This window comes from Cryphonectria parasitica, assembly GCF_011745365.1.
Source record: "Cryphonectria parasitica EP155 unplaced genomic scaffold M406scaffold_8, whole genome shotgun sequence".
Classification (NCBI taxonomy): domain Eukaryota; kingdom Fungi; phylum Ascomycota; class Sordariomycetes; order Diaporthales; family Cryphonectriaceae; genus Cryphonectria; species Cryphonectria parasitica.
This window is the reverse complement of record NW_024468916.1, coordinates 2215921-2233969: the sequence shown is the minus strand read 5'-3', so window position 1 is coordinate 2233969 and position 18049 is coordinate 2215921. Positions and strand designations below refer to the sequence as shown.

The 18049-nt window shown below is 55.3% G+C and overlaps 4 protein-coding genes across 4 annotated transcripts; 3 read left to right on the top strand and 1 right to left on the bottom strand.

The window, feature by feature from the left end:
- Window positions 1–752: 752 nt before the first annotated feature.
- Window positions 753–2365, top strand: E1B (mitochondrial precursor/oxidoreductse activity protein). Its single transcript, XM_040926054.1, has 2 exons — window positions 753–1457; window positions 1559–2365. Exons 1-2 carry the CDS (start codon window positions 855–857, stop codon window positions 2330–2332), a joined length of 1377 nt encoding a protein of 458 aa, XP_040772743.1. The 5' UTR covers window positions 753–854; the 3' UTR covers window positions 2333–2365.
- Window positions 2366–3510: 1145 nt separating this feature from the next.
- M406DRAFT_295449 (ubiquinone/menaquinone) lies at window positions 3511–4678 on the top strand (the record flags this gene model as incomplete). The annotated part of the gene is made up of 2 exons (XM_040919193.1): window positions 3511–3794; window positions 3915–4678. The coding sequence occupies 2 exons, from the start codon at window positions 3511–3513 to the stop codon at window positions 4585–4587; spliced, it is 957 nt and encodes a 318-aa protein (XP_040772742.1). The 3' UTR covers window positions 4588–4678.
- Window positions 4679–9206: 4528 nt separating this feature from the next.
- Window positions 9207–12638, bottom strand: M406DRAFT_281836 (uncharacterized protein). Its single transcript, XM_040918457.1, has 4 exons — window positions 12527–12638; window positions 10726–12258; window positions 9778–10623; window positions 9207–9657 (listed from the first exon to the last, which is right to left on the bottom strand). Exons 1-4 carry the CDS (start codon window positions 12530–12532, stop codon window positions 9445–9447), a joined length of 2598 nt encoding a protein of 865 aa, XP_040772741.1. The 5' UTR covers window positions 12533–12638; the 3' UTR covers window positions 9207–9444.
- Window positions 12639–15988: 3350 nt separating this feature from the next.
- M406DRAFT_265366 (family 78 glycoside hydrolase) lies at window positions 15989–18043 on the top strand (the record flags this gene model as incomplete). The annotated part of the gene is made up of 1 exon (XM_040917728.1): window positions 15989–18043. One exon carries the CDS (start codon window positions 15989–15991, stop codon window positions 18041–18043), a length of 2055 nt encoding a protein of 684 aa, XP_040772740.1.
- Window positions 18044–18049: the final 6 nt, after the last annotated feature.

Here is an 18049-nt window from a genome sequence, read left to right as displayed (position 1 = left end):
CTCCCTCTCCACTAACAATCCCCCTCAAGCTCCCCCCCACACGTATTTTTTTTTTGTCCTTTGGTCTTGCAGCAACTGGGTGCGTTTCCTCTTGTCATATAACGCCACGTATCGCAAGTTGGGCATGAAGGCATGCACCAAATTCTCAATGTGGACTTTGGTGGACAGTCACGGCGGGGCGGGGCGGACGGTGGTGTCTTCATTGGACCCTGCATGGTACCAGCGGTCAAGAGCCAGAGAGGCTGGAGGTTTGGGTTGGCAGGTGAAACAAGACAGGAAGAAAGAAGGTCGGCCATCATGTGCGCAGCGCCATTTCCTGATCACCACCAGTCTATAAGTTAGCACAAGAGCTGGAACTAGAAGGGTATTTTTCTGTCTGTCGGAGTTTAGCTTTATAAGCCGTTGAGCTTCATGTTATGTTACGTACCTAGGCTTCGGTCCGACATCGGGTATTTTCTGGCTGTTTTCTCTCTCGGCCGGTGATCCTGCGTGGATTCGCACCTTTCTATAATTCAAAATACCATAACTGGTAATTTCGCACAATGGGCAAGGCACTGACCGTCAAATAATCCATGACAATGCCTGATCACCACCCAACAGGGTCAGCGTCCGATCCGCAATGAGAGAGCATGCGCAGCGGTTTCTATCGGCCTTAGATGACGTCGGGTTTCACAGCCTGCGGCTCAATCTGAACAGCGACAATGCCGTAGGACAACAAACATCCTTCTTTCCCCCCTTGGAGAGGGTTTATAGACTCGAGAGCCTTTACAACATGTGTCTATAGCCTTGACCTCGACTTGGACTCCGACGAGCCGTGCTATCTTTTCCGTCCGTTCACTCGAGGCCTCACCACCATGAAGATCCGCCGCTTCCCAGGCCTCGCACCCTCGCTTCGAGGACCAAGCCTCCTCCTACCGTCGAGAGGCACTGCCATCGCTTTCACCCCTCTCGCGACCCACCGCCTCGCAGGCTCGCTTTCACAACGCCCTGACTCGAAATACGTCCAGTTTCCCGGCGCCGTCAAATCTGCCTTCACCAATGCCCTCTCCTTCGAACAGCCCGCCTCGCACGAGGCCATGCCCACCTACCGCGCCGTTGACCAGAACGGGCACGTCGTGGACTCCTCCTTTAAGCCCGACCTTTCCGACGAGGAGGTCATCAAGCTCTACCGGCACATGCTGCTAGTGTCTATTATGGACATCATCATGTTCGATTCCCAGCGCCAGGGCCGCATCAGCTTTTACATGGTATCAGCTGGGGAGGAGGCCGTGACCGTCGGGTCCGCGAGCGCCCTGGCAAAGGAGGACGTTGTCTTCTGCCAGTATCGTGAGCAGGGCGTCTTTGCACAAAGGGGTTTTACACCAAGAGATTTCATGAACCAGCTGTTTGCCAACAAGAAGGACCCGGGTAAGGGCAGGAACATGCCTGTGCATTATGGAAGTAGGGAGTTGAACATTGTACGTACCCGTCCGGCCCTATGACAAAAGGACCTAATCAAGGAAGTGCACAAGATGTCTTACTACGGTACATGTGTAAGCTGAACCTCTTTTACGAACAGCATACCATCTCGTCTCCCCTCGCAACGCAGATCCCACATGCCTCTGGTGCTGCGTACGCGCTCAAGATGCAGCACCTACACAACCCCTCCTCCGTCCCACCCCGCGTAGCCGTTGTCTACTTTGGCGAGGGTGCCGCTTCCGAGGGTGACTTCCACGCAGCCCTGAACATCGCCGCGACCAGGTCCTGCCCCGTCATCTTCATCTGCCGCAACAATGGCTACAGCATCTCCACCCCGGTGCTCGAGCAATACCGCGGCGACGGGATCGCCTCGAGGGGCGTGGGGTACGGTATCGAGACGGTACGTGTGGACGGGAACGACATATGGGCGATTCGTGAGGCCACCAAGCGGGCGAGGGAGATGGCTCTGCAGGATGGTGGCAGGCCCGTGCTGATCGAGGCGTTGACATATCGTGTCGGCCACCATAGCACGAGTGACGATTCCTTTGCGTACCGTGCGAGGGTGGAGGTTGAGGAGTGGAAGAGGCGGGACAACCCGATCTCGCGTCTGCGGAAATGGATGGAGGCCAAGGGGATATGGGATGAGGCCAAGGAGAAGGAGGCCAGGGAGGGAATCAGGAGAGATCTGTTGAAGGCGTTCCAGGAGGCCGAGAAGGAAAAGAAGCCGCCCATCAGGACCATGTTTGAAGATGTATATGAGGAGCTTACGCCAGAGATCAAGGGTCAGATGGCAGAGCTCAGGGACCTCATTGAGAGGTACCCGGATGAATATGATGTGAATGACTTTGATGGTGGTAAAGATAGTTTGAAATAAAGAGTTTATGACATCCTGTGGTTGTCATTCATGTCTCTTACGATATTCTGGCTTCTCACATAGGATCCTTCAATGGACGCAAAGGCCATGGGAAGGTTCGTTTGTCTGGTGATTCCCAGAAAACCACCGAAGTTTACGTCTACGATTCATGGGGGCATGAGCAACTTGCAGTCTTTAGAGATAAGAAAGGGGTCAGTATCAATAGTAGACATATATCAAACATAAAACTGAACAATGATAGCTCTTTTGACACTGTAGCCTACTGGCCTGCACTTGCTATCAAAAGTAAGTGAATCAAACATCCTAGGCATTCAAACTCCAAAGTTTGTCTAAGCTGTGAACTTCAGCTGACAACGAGCGACCATTTTACAGGAGCAGAACTATGTGTCGTCTTGGGACTGAATTTACTTAGCTTGCCCACGGTTTTTTCAGCATTGAAAGTCTGCAAGGCCTGAGGTGTCTGACCTAAAACTTTCTCCCACAGCCAGAGCATAAACATTGGATATCAGATATTCTTCTGCTATCCTTCCACTTACCTCGCACCATCCTACGAGCTGCCCAAGATTGTCCGCCGCGTCCATCTTGCCCCTATCAATAGATTACCTGAACGCATACCTAAGCACGTCTCCGTCTTCTCAACCTCCTACCGGGCAACGAGGACCAGCCAGGCCAACATCTCGGCTCCTCGACTCCTCCTGTACAAAGCTTCCCGTCCTAGTCCGTCCAGCGACCAGCGGCGAATCATGCCCGACGCTAACCTTGCCATCTTTCTCGCAATCACTCTCACCCTCCTCTTCATTGCGTTCGCCGCCTACCAGGCGCGCAAGTGGGTCGGCGAATTCACGCGGGCGATGGTACAGTCCAAGGAGGCGGCGCACCGTGAAGAGGTCTAAGGCGGCAGTTAAGGCAAGAACGGCCGCCGTCTGGCCAAACAACAAGTTCAAACTCACCTAGGCTAGCATCGGCGCCGAGCTCGGCAGCAGGGGTACCCCTGCTGTCTCGTCCGAGGAATTCTATCTCCCTGTCGAAAAGGAACCTCCCCCGGTCTCGACGTTCATCATAACCCATTCTTCCCCATCTTCACCCAAGACTTCTCAGCGGTTGTCGGCAGTCAATCGAACCTTGTCCTGCTCACAATGTCTACACCAAGACATATATTGAGGGCGGGGGCGCGGTGTATGCGGTCTGCACCACAGAGGAGGTCTATAATACCATGCTTGCGAACGTTCTCGACGACAGACGCGGCGCGCGACGGGGCGGCGACGACGACAAGTTCGACGACGAGCGGCGGCGGCAATGGGGGAACAAGCGCGAGCAGGGCAGATCGCGAGACTCACTTTGGCTTCAAGACAGTAACCGAGTCAGAGAAGACACAACGCGTGGCCGAGGTATTCAGCAGCGTCGCCGAGACGTACGACCGTATGAATGACCTGATGTCCTTTGGTTGGCACCGGATATGGAAGTAAGCAGCAGCAGCATTAGCACCAGTCTACCTTCTCTTTCTCTCTCTCTCTCTTTCTCTCCCCATATTTGCCTTTCTCCGATCGTTGTCGCTCACCTCTTTCGTGTCTCCTCCAAACAGAGATCACTACGTCTCAACCCTCAACCCAGGCGCCCACCCGCCCAACACGCCTCCACCCCCCCAGCACATCCTCGACATAGCCGGCGGCACCGGCGACATCGCCTTCCGCCACCTCGCTCACGCCCACAACCTCAACGCCAACCCCGACGTGCACGTGACCATCTCCGACATCAACCCTTCCATGCTGGCCGTAGGCCGGCAGCGCTCCCTCGCCCTCCCAGCCTCCCAACAGGCCGCCCTCTCCTTCCTCGAGGCCAACGCCGAGGACCTCCGCTCCGCTGGCGTCCCCGATGCTTCCGTCGACCTGTACACCGTCGCCTTCGGCATCCGCAACTTCAGCAATATCCCCTTGGCTCTCGCCGAAGCCTACCGCGTCCTGAAGCCAGGCGGCGTTCTCGCCGTGCTTGAGTTCTCAAAGGTCGACAAGTACCCGCTCTTCAACGCCGTCTACAAGCGCTGGAGCTTCGGCGCCATCCCCCTCATCGGCCAGATCGTCGCCGGCGACCGCGACAGCTACCAGTACCTGGTCGAGAGCATCGAGCGCTTTCCCAGCCAGGAGGAATTCCGCGACATGATCCTCGCCGCGGGCTTCGTCGTGGGTGGCGACGGCTGGGAGGACTTGACTGGTGGTGTGGCGGCCATACATCGAGGCATGAAGCCTCTGGATAAGTAAAGAGGATGTGGACCACATCCCCTGGAAATTCAAATAAAGAAAATAGAAAGGTGAAATGAAGATAAAAAAGAATCAATGAGATCACTCCGCCATCCATTTTGCAACCCCTCACCTCCTGTTCGGGACAGTCCTCCTTGCGAAATACCCACCCAAGTACGCAGGTGAGCTCATGTCCTAGCTGTGATGTTGTACATATAACATTGAGCATGGTCTTTGTCTCTACTCTCTCTACTTTCCTCCTCTTTCAAACGCGATGTCCACCCCTTCATCGTCCACTACGGGTGACCGCTACACAGAGCTTGTTTAGTAGACTGCTTCTATTGCACTCAAACTAGGGGTAATAAATAGAAAGACAGCATTCATCAAATGAGCCACCTAATCAATACTCCTCTCCTCTTAAACCTCTATCTATTCATCATCAATATCGTGTCCATGAGAAAACATACAGTAGAAAACAGTATCTGGTACAAGCAACCCTAAATAATAAGAAATAAAAACGCGTCAAGTGATATTCTTTTTTCTTTCTTTTACCCGGAAACCTAACAAGAACACGACCTTTGAAGAGAGAGAGAAAAAAAATACTTTGCTCAAAGCTACTATGTGATTGGAGAAAGGGTGTGAGAGAGAAGAACCTCAAAAAAGAAAGGCAAGAAGTAACGCAACACGCCCCCCGCCTGCCTCTCACGCAAACCAGCGTTCCCCCCGAGCCTGATTCTAAGACAAATAGAAGAAAGCCTGTCCTGATCTAAACTATGAGACGGTGATGGTTCTTTTGTCGGCAAGTCGAAGATGGAGTGTTGTAGTCAGAGATCACGCTTTCCGATGCACATCAGGCCCACCGCCCAAAAAGTGTAATACAGCGGATGGACGAGGGCCGCCAGCATTGCGTGCCAGATACAACCCAACCGCGGGAAATTATGTCCTCCACCCCCCTTTCCATGCCTCCAAGAGTATGCTGCGACGCCACAAAGGGGGTTATTTAGGATTCAGCAGTGGATGCTGCAGCGGGTGGCGCAGGCGAGCCATTGCCACCTTCGCCCTTCAGCCCCCCGCCACCCCGGCCTCGACCCCGCCCGCCGCGTTCACCTCCCCGTCCGCGAGCGCCACGACCGCCACGGCGGCCAGCTCCCTCACTATCAGACGCTGTGCCACCGGCGCCGCTGCTCTGGTAACCACTTCCGCGGCCAGTGCTTGATGCTGCACCCCGGCTGCTACCCCATGTGCCTGCGTTACCAGTTCGGCCGGTGAAGTCCCTGGCGCGAGGTGTGAAGAGCTTGAATAGAGGCTTGGATCGGTCGCCTCCCGTCTTATGCTCCTCCGACAGTCGCTCCAGCGCACCATCTCGGTCGTCCGTGGTCTTGAACTGCACCACCTTGTTGGCTTGGCCCCACTTAATCACCTCCACAACCTTGGGCTGATCCTCCGGTGCGAACAGCTTCCGGAGTTCCTCGTCTGATACAGACGAGGCATTCATAACGAATAATCCAATGATGTCGCTGGCCTTTGGTGGCGCTGGAGATGGTGCGGCGCCCTCAGGGCCGTGAGCGTTCCCATTGGCGCCGGTGGGCTTCTCGTTCTCCTTCGTGTTGGTATCAGGTGCTGGGGTTGTAGGTTTCGCCTGAGCAGGAGCTGGTGATTGTTTGGCCGGCTTTTCGGACGGCTGTCGCTGGGGCGCGGGTGTCGGAACAGGTGCGGACGATGCTGTGGCAGCAACGGGTGGTGCGGCTGTCGCGGACATTGGTTGCTGCTTTGCGCCGCGGTGGGAGAAGTTGAAGCCCTGAGCCTTCATTTCCGTCCCGATCCGGCCGTCCTGTATCTCCAGCACCAGCCAGCCGAAGGCAGCATCCGCCAAGTTGAAGTTCCACATATTCTTGAATGCGCTCTCGTCGACCTGTCCCAAGGCCGGCGTACCGCCATGTGCGCCGCCGAAGGGGTTCCCACTACCAGCCTGGGAAGGCATCTTCTCCACCACACCCAGTGCGTTCTTCAGCAGGCTCTGCTGCGCCTCGTTCTGTTGGATGGCAGGTTCCACCTCTGCCTTGACCGTCTCCCACACGTCGTTGAAGGATGCCTTGCTAGCAGCCAGCTTTCCACGGTAGTGATCAAGTGTGGGGTTGACACTGAACTCGTTGTAGGAGCTGCCATACCGGAAATGCAGGCCAGCGGATATGGAGAAGTCGGCCTTCAGGTTGACAGAGAGCTGGTTCAGAATGCCCTCGCGGGCGGGGGAGGCATGAGTGACAAAGACGCGTGTCTCGGTCGGATCGTACACCCTGTTGGCCGTATCGACCAGCTCACCCATCTGTAGCAATGTAGTCCACATGGTACCCTGGCCACCCGCGATGGTCGTCCGGCCCTCGCCATTGTCGAACAGCTTGTGCATGACAACTGCGCCTCCAAGGCCGAGCAGCCTCAGCTTGACACCGGCCACCTCGAGTAGCATGGACTGCGCCTCGTCGATAATGTGAAGGTTCTTGACTCGGTACTCCCTAGAACGGAACTTCTCCAACACTCGTACATCTTCGCAGGCGCCCCAGACAGTGTAGACGGGAATCTCGAGCTCATAGGCTGGGTTGCCTTGGTTTGGGGTGACAAACATAGGCAGCTCCGAGAGAGGCAGCTGCTCGGGCCTGTATCGCTGCTTGACAGAGCCAGGCCCGCCGTTCGCAATTCCCTTCTTCACCTCTTCAGTTATAAGAGGGGAGTACTGGGCCACATGCTTCAGGGTCCTATCCAACACAATTCTTATCAGCCACATACCCAGATACTATTCTGCATCTCTTTTGGTTCGCTCCCAACTCACTTCTCCGCAATGCGTTCCAAGGAGGATTCGTCGTAGAAACCGAAGTCGCCGGTATGAATGACATAGTTGGCCTGCGCCTTCCTCGCGAGCTCGTTAAAGGACCGCAGGTGACCTATTGAAGGCAAGGGGACGGGTGAGATCAGCAAATCGGTACGGCACCCCACTGAGACTGGATTTGATGAGTAGGCACGTGGACTTACCTCGAACATCGGCGACGCAGAGGATACGAATAGATCCAGTGTCGATGATACGGCCCTGGTTGGGGGAGGAGAGGAACGGCTCCAGGGGCAGGGACGGTCTGGGGGGGAACACCGCCGTTGGGCATGTAGCCACCGGGGTTGTTGTAATGGCGAGGAGGTTGCTGCTCATGGTGAGGATGTGAGCCGTTAGCCCGAGTAGGGAGAGGGGTGCGCCAGGCGCCCATGTGCTTGTTGGCTCCAGACATGTTTGACGAAAATAGGGGGGAGGGGGGGAGGGGGGGAGGAGAGGATGGCCGCGCAGGAGAGGAAAGGGGTTTGTAGCAGAAGACGAAGTTCAAATGGGACAAGAGACGAGATGTACAACGGAAGGGTGGTGGTTTGGATGGGGCACGCCCAACAATAACAAGGGTGGGGGTGTTTCCTATGTCGGAGAGGGAGGGACACGGAGGGGAGAGGGGTGTTTTGATAGACTGGCAAGACTCAAACAATTGATAAATGACAAAGGGCGCTCACGTTGGCCATTCTAGGATTGAAGAGTTCAGAGGGAGAGGACAGCCGGCGTTGGTTGGGAGGGTGGTGGTGGTGATTGGGGAGATGGGGTGGGCGAGTAAGACGTGAGCTTTGTCACTGCCAGAAAGAGACGAGGACGAAGTGTCTACCCTCAATGGCTCAGAAGCTTGGGCCTCGTTCAACGCTCTCTCGCAGGTTGTGTGGGCGTGGTGCGTGTCTGTACGTCTTGGGACACTTCTTTGAAAGGTCGTGGGTCGCAAAGAGCCTCGCTGGGCAAAACTGTGGGGCGAATCGTGTGTCGGACGGCGGCCTGCAGGCAGAGAGAAAATAGTAGTTGTCAATTTCGATTCGATAAAGGGTAGGGTCCTTGAGACAGCCCTAGGTATCGTACGGGCTTGTGAGGTGGTGGAGGACGGTCGTGATCGATGCTGTCGACGTGTCGGAAGGGGGATGCGATTTGGATTTGGCAATGATGAGTTGCGCTTCTTTCCCTCGTTCCTTACTCTTTCGCGCGTTCTGACTTGCAAATCTATACGCTAACAGCTCCATCCTCACGTCGAGCTCCTCGCGACCGAACCTTGCCAGCTAGGCACCAGAACTTACCTTTTAGGGGTTAGCGTGTATCCAACTGCGCTAAAGTTTATTGACCTCCTTTGCGAGCCCGTGCGTCTAGAGCCACATGCAAATAGGGACGCTTCATTTGGGAGGTGACGGATGCCATACGTACGAAGATGTGTGTATATATGGTATTTCCTACGAATTATTACTATTCGACTTCATTCGAATAGGGAAGTCGTAATTAGACTGCTAAATGGCCAAAACCTCTTGAAATCGCATCCCTTTTCTCTCTCTTCTTGTTCCTCGAGGAACATTGCCCTCATCAGCATAGTCGTCTCAACATGCAATACCGCCATTCTCAAGTGTTGTCCTTTTTAAATGCCGAGTTTCTTTACTTTACTACTAAACGCTCCAAGGGGAGGTGGTTAACTAGGTACGTATGTATGTATAGTATAGAAAGTAGGGAGCAGAAAGAATGCTTCGAAATAATTCGGAAGTGACCCGCCTGCTCCTTGTCATCCCAACAGTGCAGCTGAAGCCAGTCACATCCACAAACTCCATGCTTATGCAGATATTACTACGTTAGATCCAGAATACCTCCCTCCCGGTCACCCTTCCTCCTTTCTGCAGGATACGTATCATGACAGCCTCCTTCTATCGCTGGTCCCTCCTGCTTATGCTGATGTATGCACTCCACGCGCCCAGTCAGCTGCCCCCATGTATATATTTTTGTTTTTCGTTTCGATTTCACTCCCCCTCCGGTCTCCCCAGACTTTGTCGCTTCTTTCACCACATTTCATCTTCGTCCTGATGTCGTTGATGGTCATGGCCATCGTAGTAGAGCTGCTGCTGCCCGTATGCGTCGTGCCCATATCTATATCCGCCATCTTGCCCATGATGTCCTTCATACCCACCGTGCGCCTGGCCCTGGTCGTAATCGTACGGCTCGCCATTTTCATCGACGTAATCGCCCTCAGAGTCACCGTATTGGTTGGATGACTAGACAGTTCGTTAGAAAAGACGTTGGATAACCAAAAAGAAATTGCACACGGATTATTTTTATTTTTTTTGTGAAAAGAGATGTTAACTCTGGAGGGCGAAGGAAATTAGGTTACTGACCCGGTGGTACTCAAAGTTGTACTGGTCGATGCTGTTCTGGGCCGACTGCTGCTGCTGCATCTGCTGCTCCATGTAGGCCTGTTGGGCCTCCTGCTCCTTGCGCTGCCTCTCCTCCTCCAGGCGCTTTTGCTGTGGCGAGACAGGTACCTGGAGCTGCGGGTGCATAGCCTGAATCTTGGCCAGATACGAGTACATGAAGTTGCTGAGTAGGACTTGCGAGAGGAGGTTCCGCTTGGGGTTTGCAAGTTTGATGTGGGCCATGCGGTAGATGGCCCGTTCTTCCAGGATCGGGAATCGCGTATACGGGTAGTCGACATCGGGTTTGAGCAGTCTTGGTGGTGGCGCCTCGGGCGAGGGCGGGCGTAGCTGCTTTCTGCTCGAGGAGTCTCTCTCGGACTTTTTCTTGTTTCCAAAAATGGACCCAAAGAACCCATCCTTCTCCTTTCTGCCGTCACTCGACTTGCGGCTGGTGTCTTTCTTCCTCTCCTCCTGGAGCTTACTATCGACGCTGTCTCGGTCCAGGAGAAGGCTTTCTCTCCCTTTCGCAACGACATTTTCGATCGAGTTTTGGAGCACGTCAAGTCGAGCAATCTCGTGCGGCTTCTCGGCAGCCTTTGTTGACTTGGATCTCCTCGCCTGTTCATCCCTCTCCTTTTCTCGTTCCTTTTCCTTCTCCTTCTTTTTCTTGTCCTCGCTCTTGAACCACTTCCAGCCGCTGCTTGACTTGGTTGACTCGCCGTCGCTGTCCCTCTTCTTCCGGTCAGATTCTGCTGTGAAGGTCGGTACCATCGTGAGGTTGTCTGTGCGGATGGGGCCATGCCCAGGAGATGTAATATCATTCATGGTCTTGGTCGCGTTTCCTGGTACGTTATCGAGTGGCGCGGGCGGCATGGCCTGGCGCCCTGACGGTGTGCGTTGATTATCGCGAGAATACGTGCGCTGTTCAACTCTTTCCTGTGGGCGATGCTGCGGGACCGGCGGGGCTTGTGATTCCTGAGAATGCTGCGCCCTCGCTGATTGTGAAGATGATCTTTCTGGAAACTGTCTTGTGGCGTCTAATTGCTCGAACTGGGGGGTCTGCTCAATATAGGGTGCATGCTCGACGGCCTGCACTGTCTCTTCGGGATCTGAAGCACTTCTTCCGTGGCTCTGCTGCTCTTGTTGCTCTGGTGCAGATTCGAAAGCCTGGGTGGCGGAAGGCTCGACAATCTGCGGGGGTGTCTCTCGCGAGAAGCCCTGCTGCCGCTTGATAGACTTTTTCGGTCTCGAGAAGTTTTCCGTTGACACTGGCTCGGTCTGCACGCGAGATATTCCTGGTCCGGGAGGCGCATCCATTGTCGGCATCGGTGGAAGAGGTTCTTCCTGGGTATCAGACAGCTTCTGTGCCATGCGTTTGGAGAAAGCCGATCGGTCGCCGCGCATGCTTCCACCCTTCCGGTACTGCGTTCGGGTTGACCGCCGCAGACCCATGCCCGGTGCCACGGGCAGGATGACATCGCTCGAGGCTCCCTCGGAGGCATCCTTTGTCAATTTTTGTACGGCCTTGGTCGGGTCCTTGACAAGCTCGTCCAGGCTTAGCTCTGGTGTCGCATATCCGTTGAGTGACTTCTGCCGTTCTAATCTCTCCGCACCGTCCACGTAGCCCTCGCCTCCGCGACCACCTGAGTTGTCAATCTGGCGGGACAGTTTAGACTTGGTACGTCGCAGACCAAAAGAGTCATTGCGCTGAACTCCCTCAGCGGAAAGCATCGACTCTCCGGACCTCCTCTTCATCGAGGTGACCCTCCTCTCGAGGAAGCTCTTGAACTGCTCTGGTGCCAGCTCAGGGTGCACGTTGGCAGGCACCCAGAGCAGCCGAGAGGGATCGGACTCGTCGTCATCGCCGGTGGGTGCTATTGAGGGGATCGGGACTATGCCCTGGAAAGGCATCAGGTCAGGATCACTACCCACATCCATCGACATCCGCCGCAGAGCCTGCAGGTTGCTTAGCTCCTGGGCAATGTCTCTTGGATTGTCGATGTTGGTCATGGGCATGGAACTCTCTGCGGCCTGGAAGTCCCGCAGGGAAGGTGTTGGCGACATGGGCCCCGAGGGCGACATGGGCCCATTCTCGGAGGACGGCATCCTCTGTATAGACATTCGCGACGGCATAGTGTTGGACTTTTTTACAGTAGTGTTCGCATCTTGGGGCGACAGATGGGTCGTATCGGTCTGCGAGCGCTGCAAGGCGCGCCGGGGGTCGTCGGGCTCGCCTGTGTCTCTGGTCCGGCTCGGCAGCTGGTCTTCCCCATAAGAGAGGAAGCTTAGAGGTCGGCTCTTGCGGTTCTCGCGAGACTCGGTGTCTGAATCGTTGTCATCGGACCCGTATAGAGTGCCTATTGCCTCTGTGACGTGGTGACTAGGGTCTGATATGGAGAGCGTGTTGGCGTGACCACGTCGGCTTGCAAAGCTGCCGCCAACATCGCGAGGCCTAGATGAGGTCTAATAAAGTTGGCAACATGTGTCAGTCCGACTAGGTCAAATCCATGCGTGTCTGTGTGTGTGTATGAAGACGTAGCTGCTTTCCCACGAGGACCCACGGGTCGGAAGCATTTGAGGGACCACAGCAGCATGTATTGCGTAGCAGCAGCAGTCAGATCCCCGCACCGCACCAGCATCCCTTGAGGGGAGGGGGATTCAACGGTCGCCGGTTCTCCTTAACAGCAGCGCAAGAGGCAAGCAGGCAAAGACACAGGAAGAAGAAACATACCATCATCTGGAGTCGAGGAGAGGCCTCGTCCCAAGGCCTTTCCTAAGCCAGCAGTCCTCCCCCTTGCTGTTCGCCCCTTTATACACAGTGATCGTCTGACGTTAAAAGCTAGAGAAGGTTTTCGGTCGCGTCACGATCACACGGGGCGGGAGGGGTTGGTCGGCTGGGCGAGGCAGGGGCGCCGGCGTACGGAGAGCAGAGAAGAGAGCAGCAAAGTTTGAGGCAAGGACAGAGCGTTTTCCAGAGTGAAGCGATTCGGACGAAATCAAATTCAGGAGATGGGCGATAGAGTGGATCTCGCAGGACTGTGAGTGTGTCTCCGTCGCAATCGGGCTTAAAGACGGTACTATTGAGAGACAATATGGTGGAAGGGTCAGGCTGTTAAGGGGGGGGGGGGGCTCGCTGCTCGAGGCTCAGTCCAGGTGGCACGGGTGGATCAGGCAGCCGGGGTCAAGTTTAACTTCGTTCCCTTTCTTGTCTTGTTGGACAAACGTGCCTAGAGGATTGGGGCCTTGTTGAAATGTAAGCTGCGTTAGGATCGTGGGTGACTTGTGAAAAGGAGATCGTATTGCATTGTACAGTTTAACAAGGTGACCAGATTGGTGAAGAAAAATGCATGGAGGAGACGCTGCAGGCAGAAACGCAGATGCCAAAACACCGGTGGGGGGGCGGGTTGTACAAGAGAGGAGGGTGTGTTGTCCCAGCGTCCCGAGGACGTCGTCGAGTACTGTAGAGCCCAGTTTCCAGAGGTGAGATTTAGGCTTGGCTCCAATAGTTTTCTAGAAGAGAAGTCGAACTAGGGGCGACTGGGGCTGGACTCCACCCCCCATTTTTTGGGATCTGGGACCTAACAGGCCTCTCCCGCTGTCGTCTGGTGAGCCCTGGTGCCCTGATAGGGGCCCTCACTTGCAATATCGTCATTAAGCGCCTAGGTTGCAAGCCACTAACCTGCCCCCCCTCACCCCTAAAGAATAGTGGGAAGGATCCCCCCAGAGAGTTGCATTAGCGCGTAGAAAGCCGTTCCACGGTTTCCCCCTTCTGGAGGCTTTTTGACATTGAGTTCATCTCAAGGCTTTGTTGACCAAAAAAGGTACCACTTAAGACCAGTCCAAGTGTGTTTCTTTCTTCTCCTTCTTCCTCTTCTTCTTCAGGAACCAAGCCATGGGAAAATTGGACTGTATTGGAATTATCGTACGGAAATAGTATGCTGCCGAAGCGACGGGTTGAATGCCCAAGTCTTGACTAGTCAGTCTTTTACGTCCTTGATTGATGTCTGACAAAGATCTCGAGCCTGAACGGTCCACTGTCAGTCCGAAGTGGGCCCTCCTCTCACCTCGCTTTCGGGACCAGCCATGCTTGCCCAAACCAGGGCCCATTGACACAAGAGCCACCAGCATGAAGAAGGACCTTGAATCGTGGCAGGTATCCTATAATTATTCTGGAGCACTGGATCGACCTTGGCCTTTCGGCTCTCCTGACCAAACACAGCGACACGACACAGGAAACAACTTACAGTAAGGCTTGCAAGTGCTGGATCAGAGCTCCACCTCGTTATCAGGAACCAGCAAACAACAACCATCACCAACAGCATGCAAGGACAACCAGCAGCAACAGACAAGATTTGAAAGGCAGATCTGCAAGTGTCGTCATCAGTATCGAACGTTTCGCGGGGCTGGCTGCGTCGCGATGCCTGTTGTCCTTCTGACCCTTTCCGTTTTTCGCACCACTGGGAGCGTCCCGCTGGGCCGAGACTTCTCCCTTCTAGACGACTCGCCAGGCTCAGATGTCATTTGGGGACCTCGAAAAGGAAGCTTGGGACTCATCTTCCTCGTTGTCGGACTACTCTGCCCGTTGCATGCCAAATCTGTCCTTTGCTGATCGTTCAGGCTTTGGTCTTTCTTTTACACATGTTCATCAACCCCATCATGAAGACCCCACGAATCGTCAAGATCTACTGAAGCAACAGCTCAAAATGTTGGATGGCCACATCTTTGAATTCCAACAATTTTGAGCTGGATCTGTGGGAGTCTACCCCATTTCTATCAAATTGGACCAGGGCAGTCCGGCTGCTGCGGAACTCAGTGGGTTTTCCTTCAATCAGGACGCACTCTCGACCTAGAAGAGGAGTTCGGAGTCACTGTGCCGCGTGCATGAGCTCCAGCAAGGTACCCCCGTACGGTACATCGAGTGGTCAGAGAAGTGATCGCAGCCTGGTCGCAGCACCATCACAGCCCAGTGGCACCTTGGAAGGAGGATCTTGTCGATGTGGGTTATTATTCAGAGGGAAGACCTGAGGTTCATCTCTGTGCTGTGCATTGGAAGCACGCACATACGTGTCACTCACGCCGTGGCTGGGTTATGAGAGGACCCTCTTTTGCATATCCATTGCAGAACTCCTTGATGCAAGACGACGCTGTGTCCCGTCAAGATCCCGGGTGCACTGAGAGATTGCCGTCGAGCTCCTACTCAGGTATCCCATATGAAGGCTGATGAAAAGGAAGATTCATGTTCGGCATAACCGTCCTTGTTTCGCAATACAACCTATCGGGTAACGACGCCAAGCAGCGCTACCTTGGAAACCGTGGGATATGAACACAAAATGGGGGGCGGGGGGCGTTCCTATAGCCCTACGAGGCGCCCGCGATCTACGGGACGATGTAGCACCGCATCTTACATCTCAGGAACTTGAGGTCCACCTGGACCCAAAGGTCTGGGCTCCAGTGCGTCGAATCTCGGATAGGTTGATCTATTATCACGAAGAGACTCTCGTGATGATCTCCTCTAGGCTCCTGGGGCTCACAGTAGGCCTGGACAATATTCGACGTCAAGTGTGAGATATAGTCTGCCCCTCTCAGCCCTCCCCCCCTCCTTTTTTCTTTCATATGTGTCATCGCAGGTTGACTTGTGAAGACAGGTCTGTTCAAGTCGTGCTGAAGTAGCAGCGTGTTGAGGTCTTCCTTAGACGGTCTGCTCTGGATACAACCTCAACCAAGTAGGTGGGTTGATGATCTTGGTGGGAACCTGCAGACTTGTTCCACAGAAACAACCTTAACCTTGACTCTACTTTCTCGGCCCAAATCGAGCGAGAATGCGGGACCCCGGATCTTCTGGCGGTTGGGATTGATCCCCGCATGATCTGCAGGGATAATCTCCAGAATCCTGCCTTGCCTTGACTTTTGGCAACTCACTTGACGAGCCCTTTCCTGCAGGTTGCTACCCTTTTCCGCCTCAAAGGAAATCTTTCCACTCCGGATAATTTAGTGTCATCTCGGTCCTGACAATGTACCGAACTATTTGGTCTCCTCGCCGCCTTTTGTTGCCAGTTTTCTTATTGGCTCGAGCAAAGACGGCGCGAGATGCGTAGATGATAAGTTCATCATCATATATCAAGGTGAGAAGTCCCCCTTTCATGATGCTCAGGCTTGCACGAATCAACACCTTTGGGGTGTCAAGCTCTCAAACATGGTGGTATTGAACCTATTCTTTGGCCTGCTGGCTGCTGTGCCTGTCCTGGGCGACTCGTGCTGGCGGAACACCACCTGCAGCGCCATCACAGAGGCCGCCTTTCCGGGCGTATGGGACGACGACATCTTCGCCCCTGACTCTCGCCTCGTCCCTCCGCAGTCCATCCTCTCAGCGAGCAACGGCGAGATCATCTCCTCTTGGAACGGCACTGCGAATCTTGCCGGCAATGGCTCCCAGCTCGTCTTCGACTTCGGCAAGGAGGTGGGTGGCATCGTCCACCTGGAATTCACTGCCTCTGGGAACAGCTCCGGTGCCGTGGGTCTCGCCTTCACCGAGGGGAAGAACTGGATAGGTGAGTGGTCTGATTCGTCGAACGGCGAGTTTGTCGGGCCTGACGGCGCCATCTACGCCAACTTCACCGGGGCGGGCGACGTCAGCTATGTGATGCCCGACGAGCGGCTGCGGGGTGGTTTCCGGTACTTGACGCTGTTCCTCATTGCCGAGTCCGCCTCTGTGGACCTGTCGTCGATCCAGCTCGAGATCGGCTTCCAGCCCACGTGGTCAAACCTGAAGGCGTACCAGGGGTACTTTCACAGCTCGGATGCCCTGCTGAACGCCATCTGGTACTCGGGCGCGTACACTCTGCAGACGAATGCGGTGCCTGTCAACTTTGGAAGATGGGTCCCTTTCTTGCACACGGGCTGGGCGAACAATGGTACGCTGGGTCCTGGTGACACCATCATCGTGGACGGTGCGAAGCGCGACAGGGCGGTCTGGCCTGGTGATATGGGTGTCGCCGTGCCGTCGACTTTTGTCTCCATTGGGGATCTCGACAGTGTCAAGAATGCCCTCCAGACCATGTACAACAACCAGAACGCGGATGGATCGTTTCCCGAAGCAGGGCCCCCTCTTCTTCAACAGGATAGCGACACGTACCACATGTGGACCATGATCGGCACATACAACTACCTCCTCTTCACCAACGATACAGCCTTCCTTGCCGAGAACTACGATGGCTACCTGCGGGCCATGGACTTTATCTACGGCAAGGTCCTGGCCCCAGGCCTCCTCAACGTCACAGGGACGCGGGACTGGGCACGTCTGCAGACAGGCTTCAACATGTCCGAGGCACAGATGATCCTCTATCGCACGCTCAACACTGGATCGTCCCTGGCCGAGTGGATAGGTGACACGGCCAACAGCACACTCTGGCTGTCCCGCGCGTCCTCCCTCCAGAACGCCACGTTGGAGTACTGCTTCGACTTCTCGTACGGCGCCTTCAAGGACAACGCCACCGCTACTACCCTGCACCCACAGGACGCAAACAGCATGTCAGTGCTCTTTGGGCTTGTGGACGCAGACAGCGACACGGCGCAGAGCATTTCGTCCCGCCTTACAGAAAACTGGACGCCCATCGGGCCCAACAGCCCCGAGCTGCCGGGGAACATCTCCCCCTTTATCAGCGGGTTCGAGGTGCAGGCCCATCTCACGGCGGGGCAGACAGAACGCGCGCTCCAGCTGATCCGCGACAGCTGGGGCTGGTACCTGCACAACCCCAACGGCTCGCAGTCGACGGTGATGGAGGGGTACCTGATCAACGGCACCTTTGGCTACCGGTGGGCGCGGGGGTACGACAACGACTTCAGCTACCCGTCGCACTCGCACGGGTGGTCGTCCGGGCCGACGTCTGCCTTGACCGAGTATGTGCTGGGGCTGAGCGTCACGGGGAGGGTGGGCAGCACCTGGAGCTTTGCGCCGCAGTTTGGCAACCTCAGTTTTGCCGAGGGCGGGTTCAGCACGAGCCTGGGCAAGTTCAGCGCCGCGTGGACGACTGGTGGTGGAGGAGCAGGAGGCTATACGGCGCGGGTGAACACGCCGACGGGGACGCTGGGGAATTTGACGCTGCCGGTGGTGGAGCAGGGGGTGCTACCGACTGTGAACGTGGATGGACAGGAGGTTGAGGCGACCTGGCTGAGGAAGAGTGGGGTGGTATTCGATACGGTGCTGGTGAGCGATGTCAAGGGTGGGAATCATAGTATTGTGGTGACCTAAATGTTC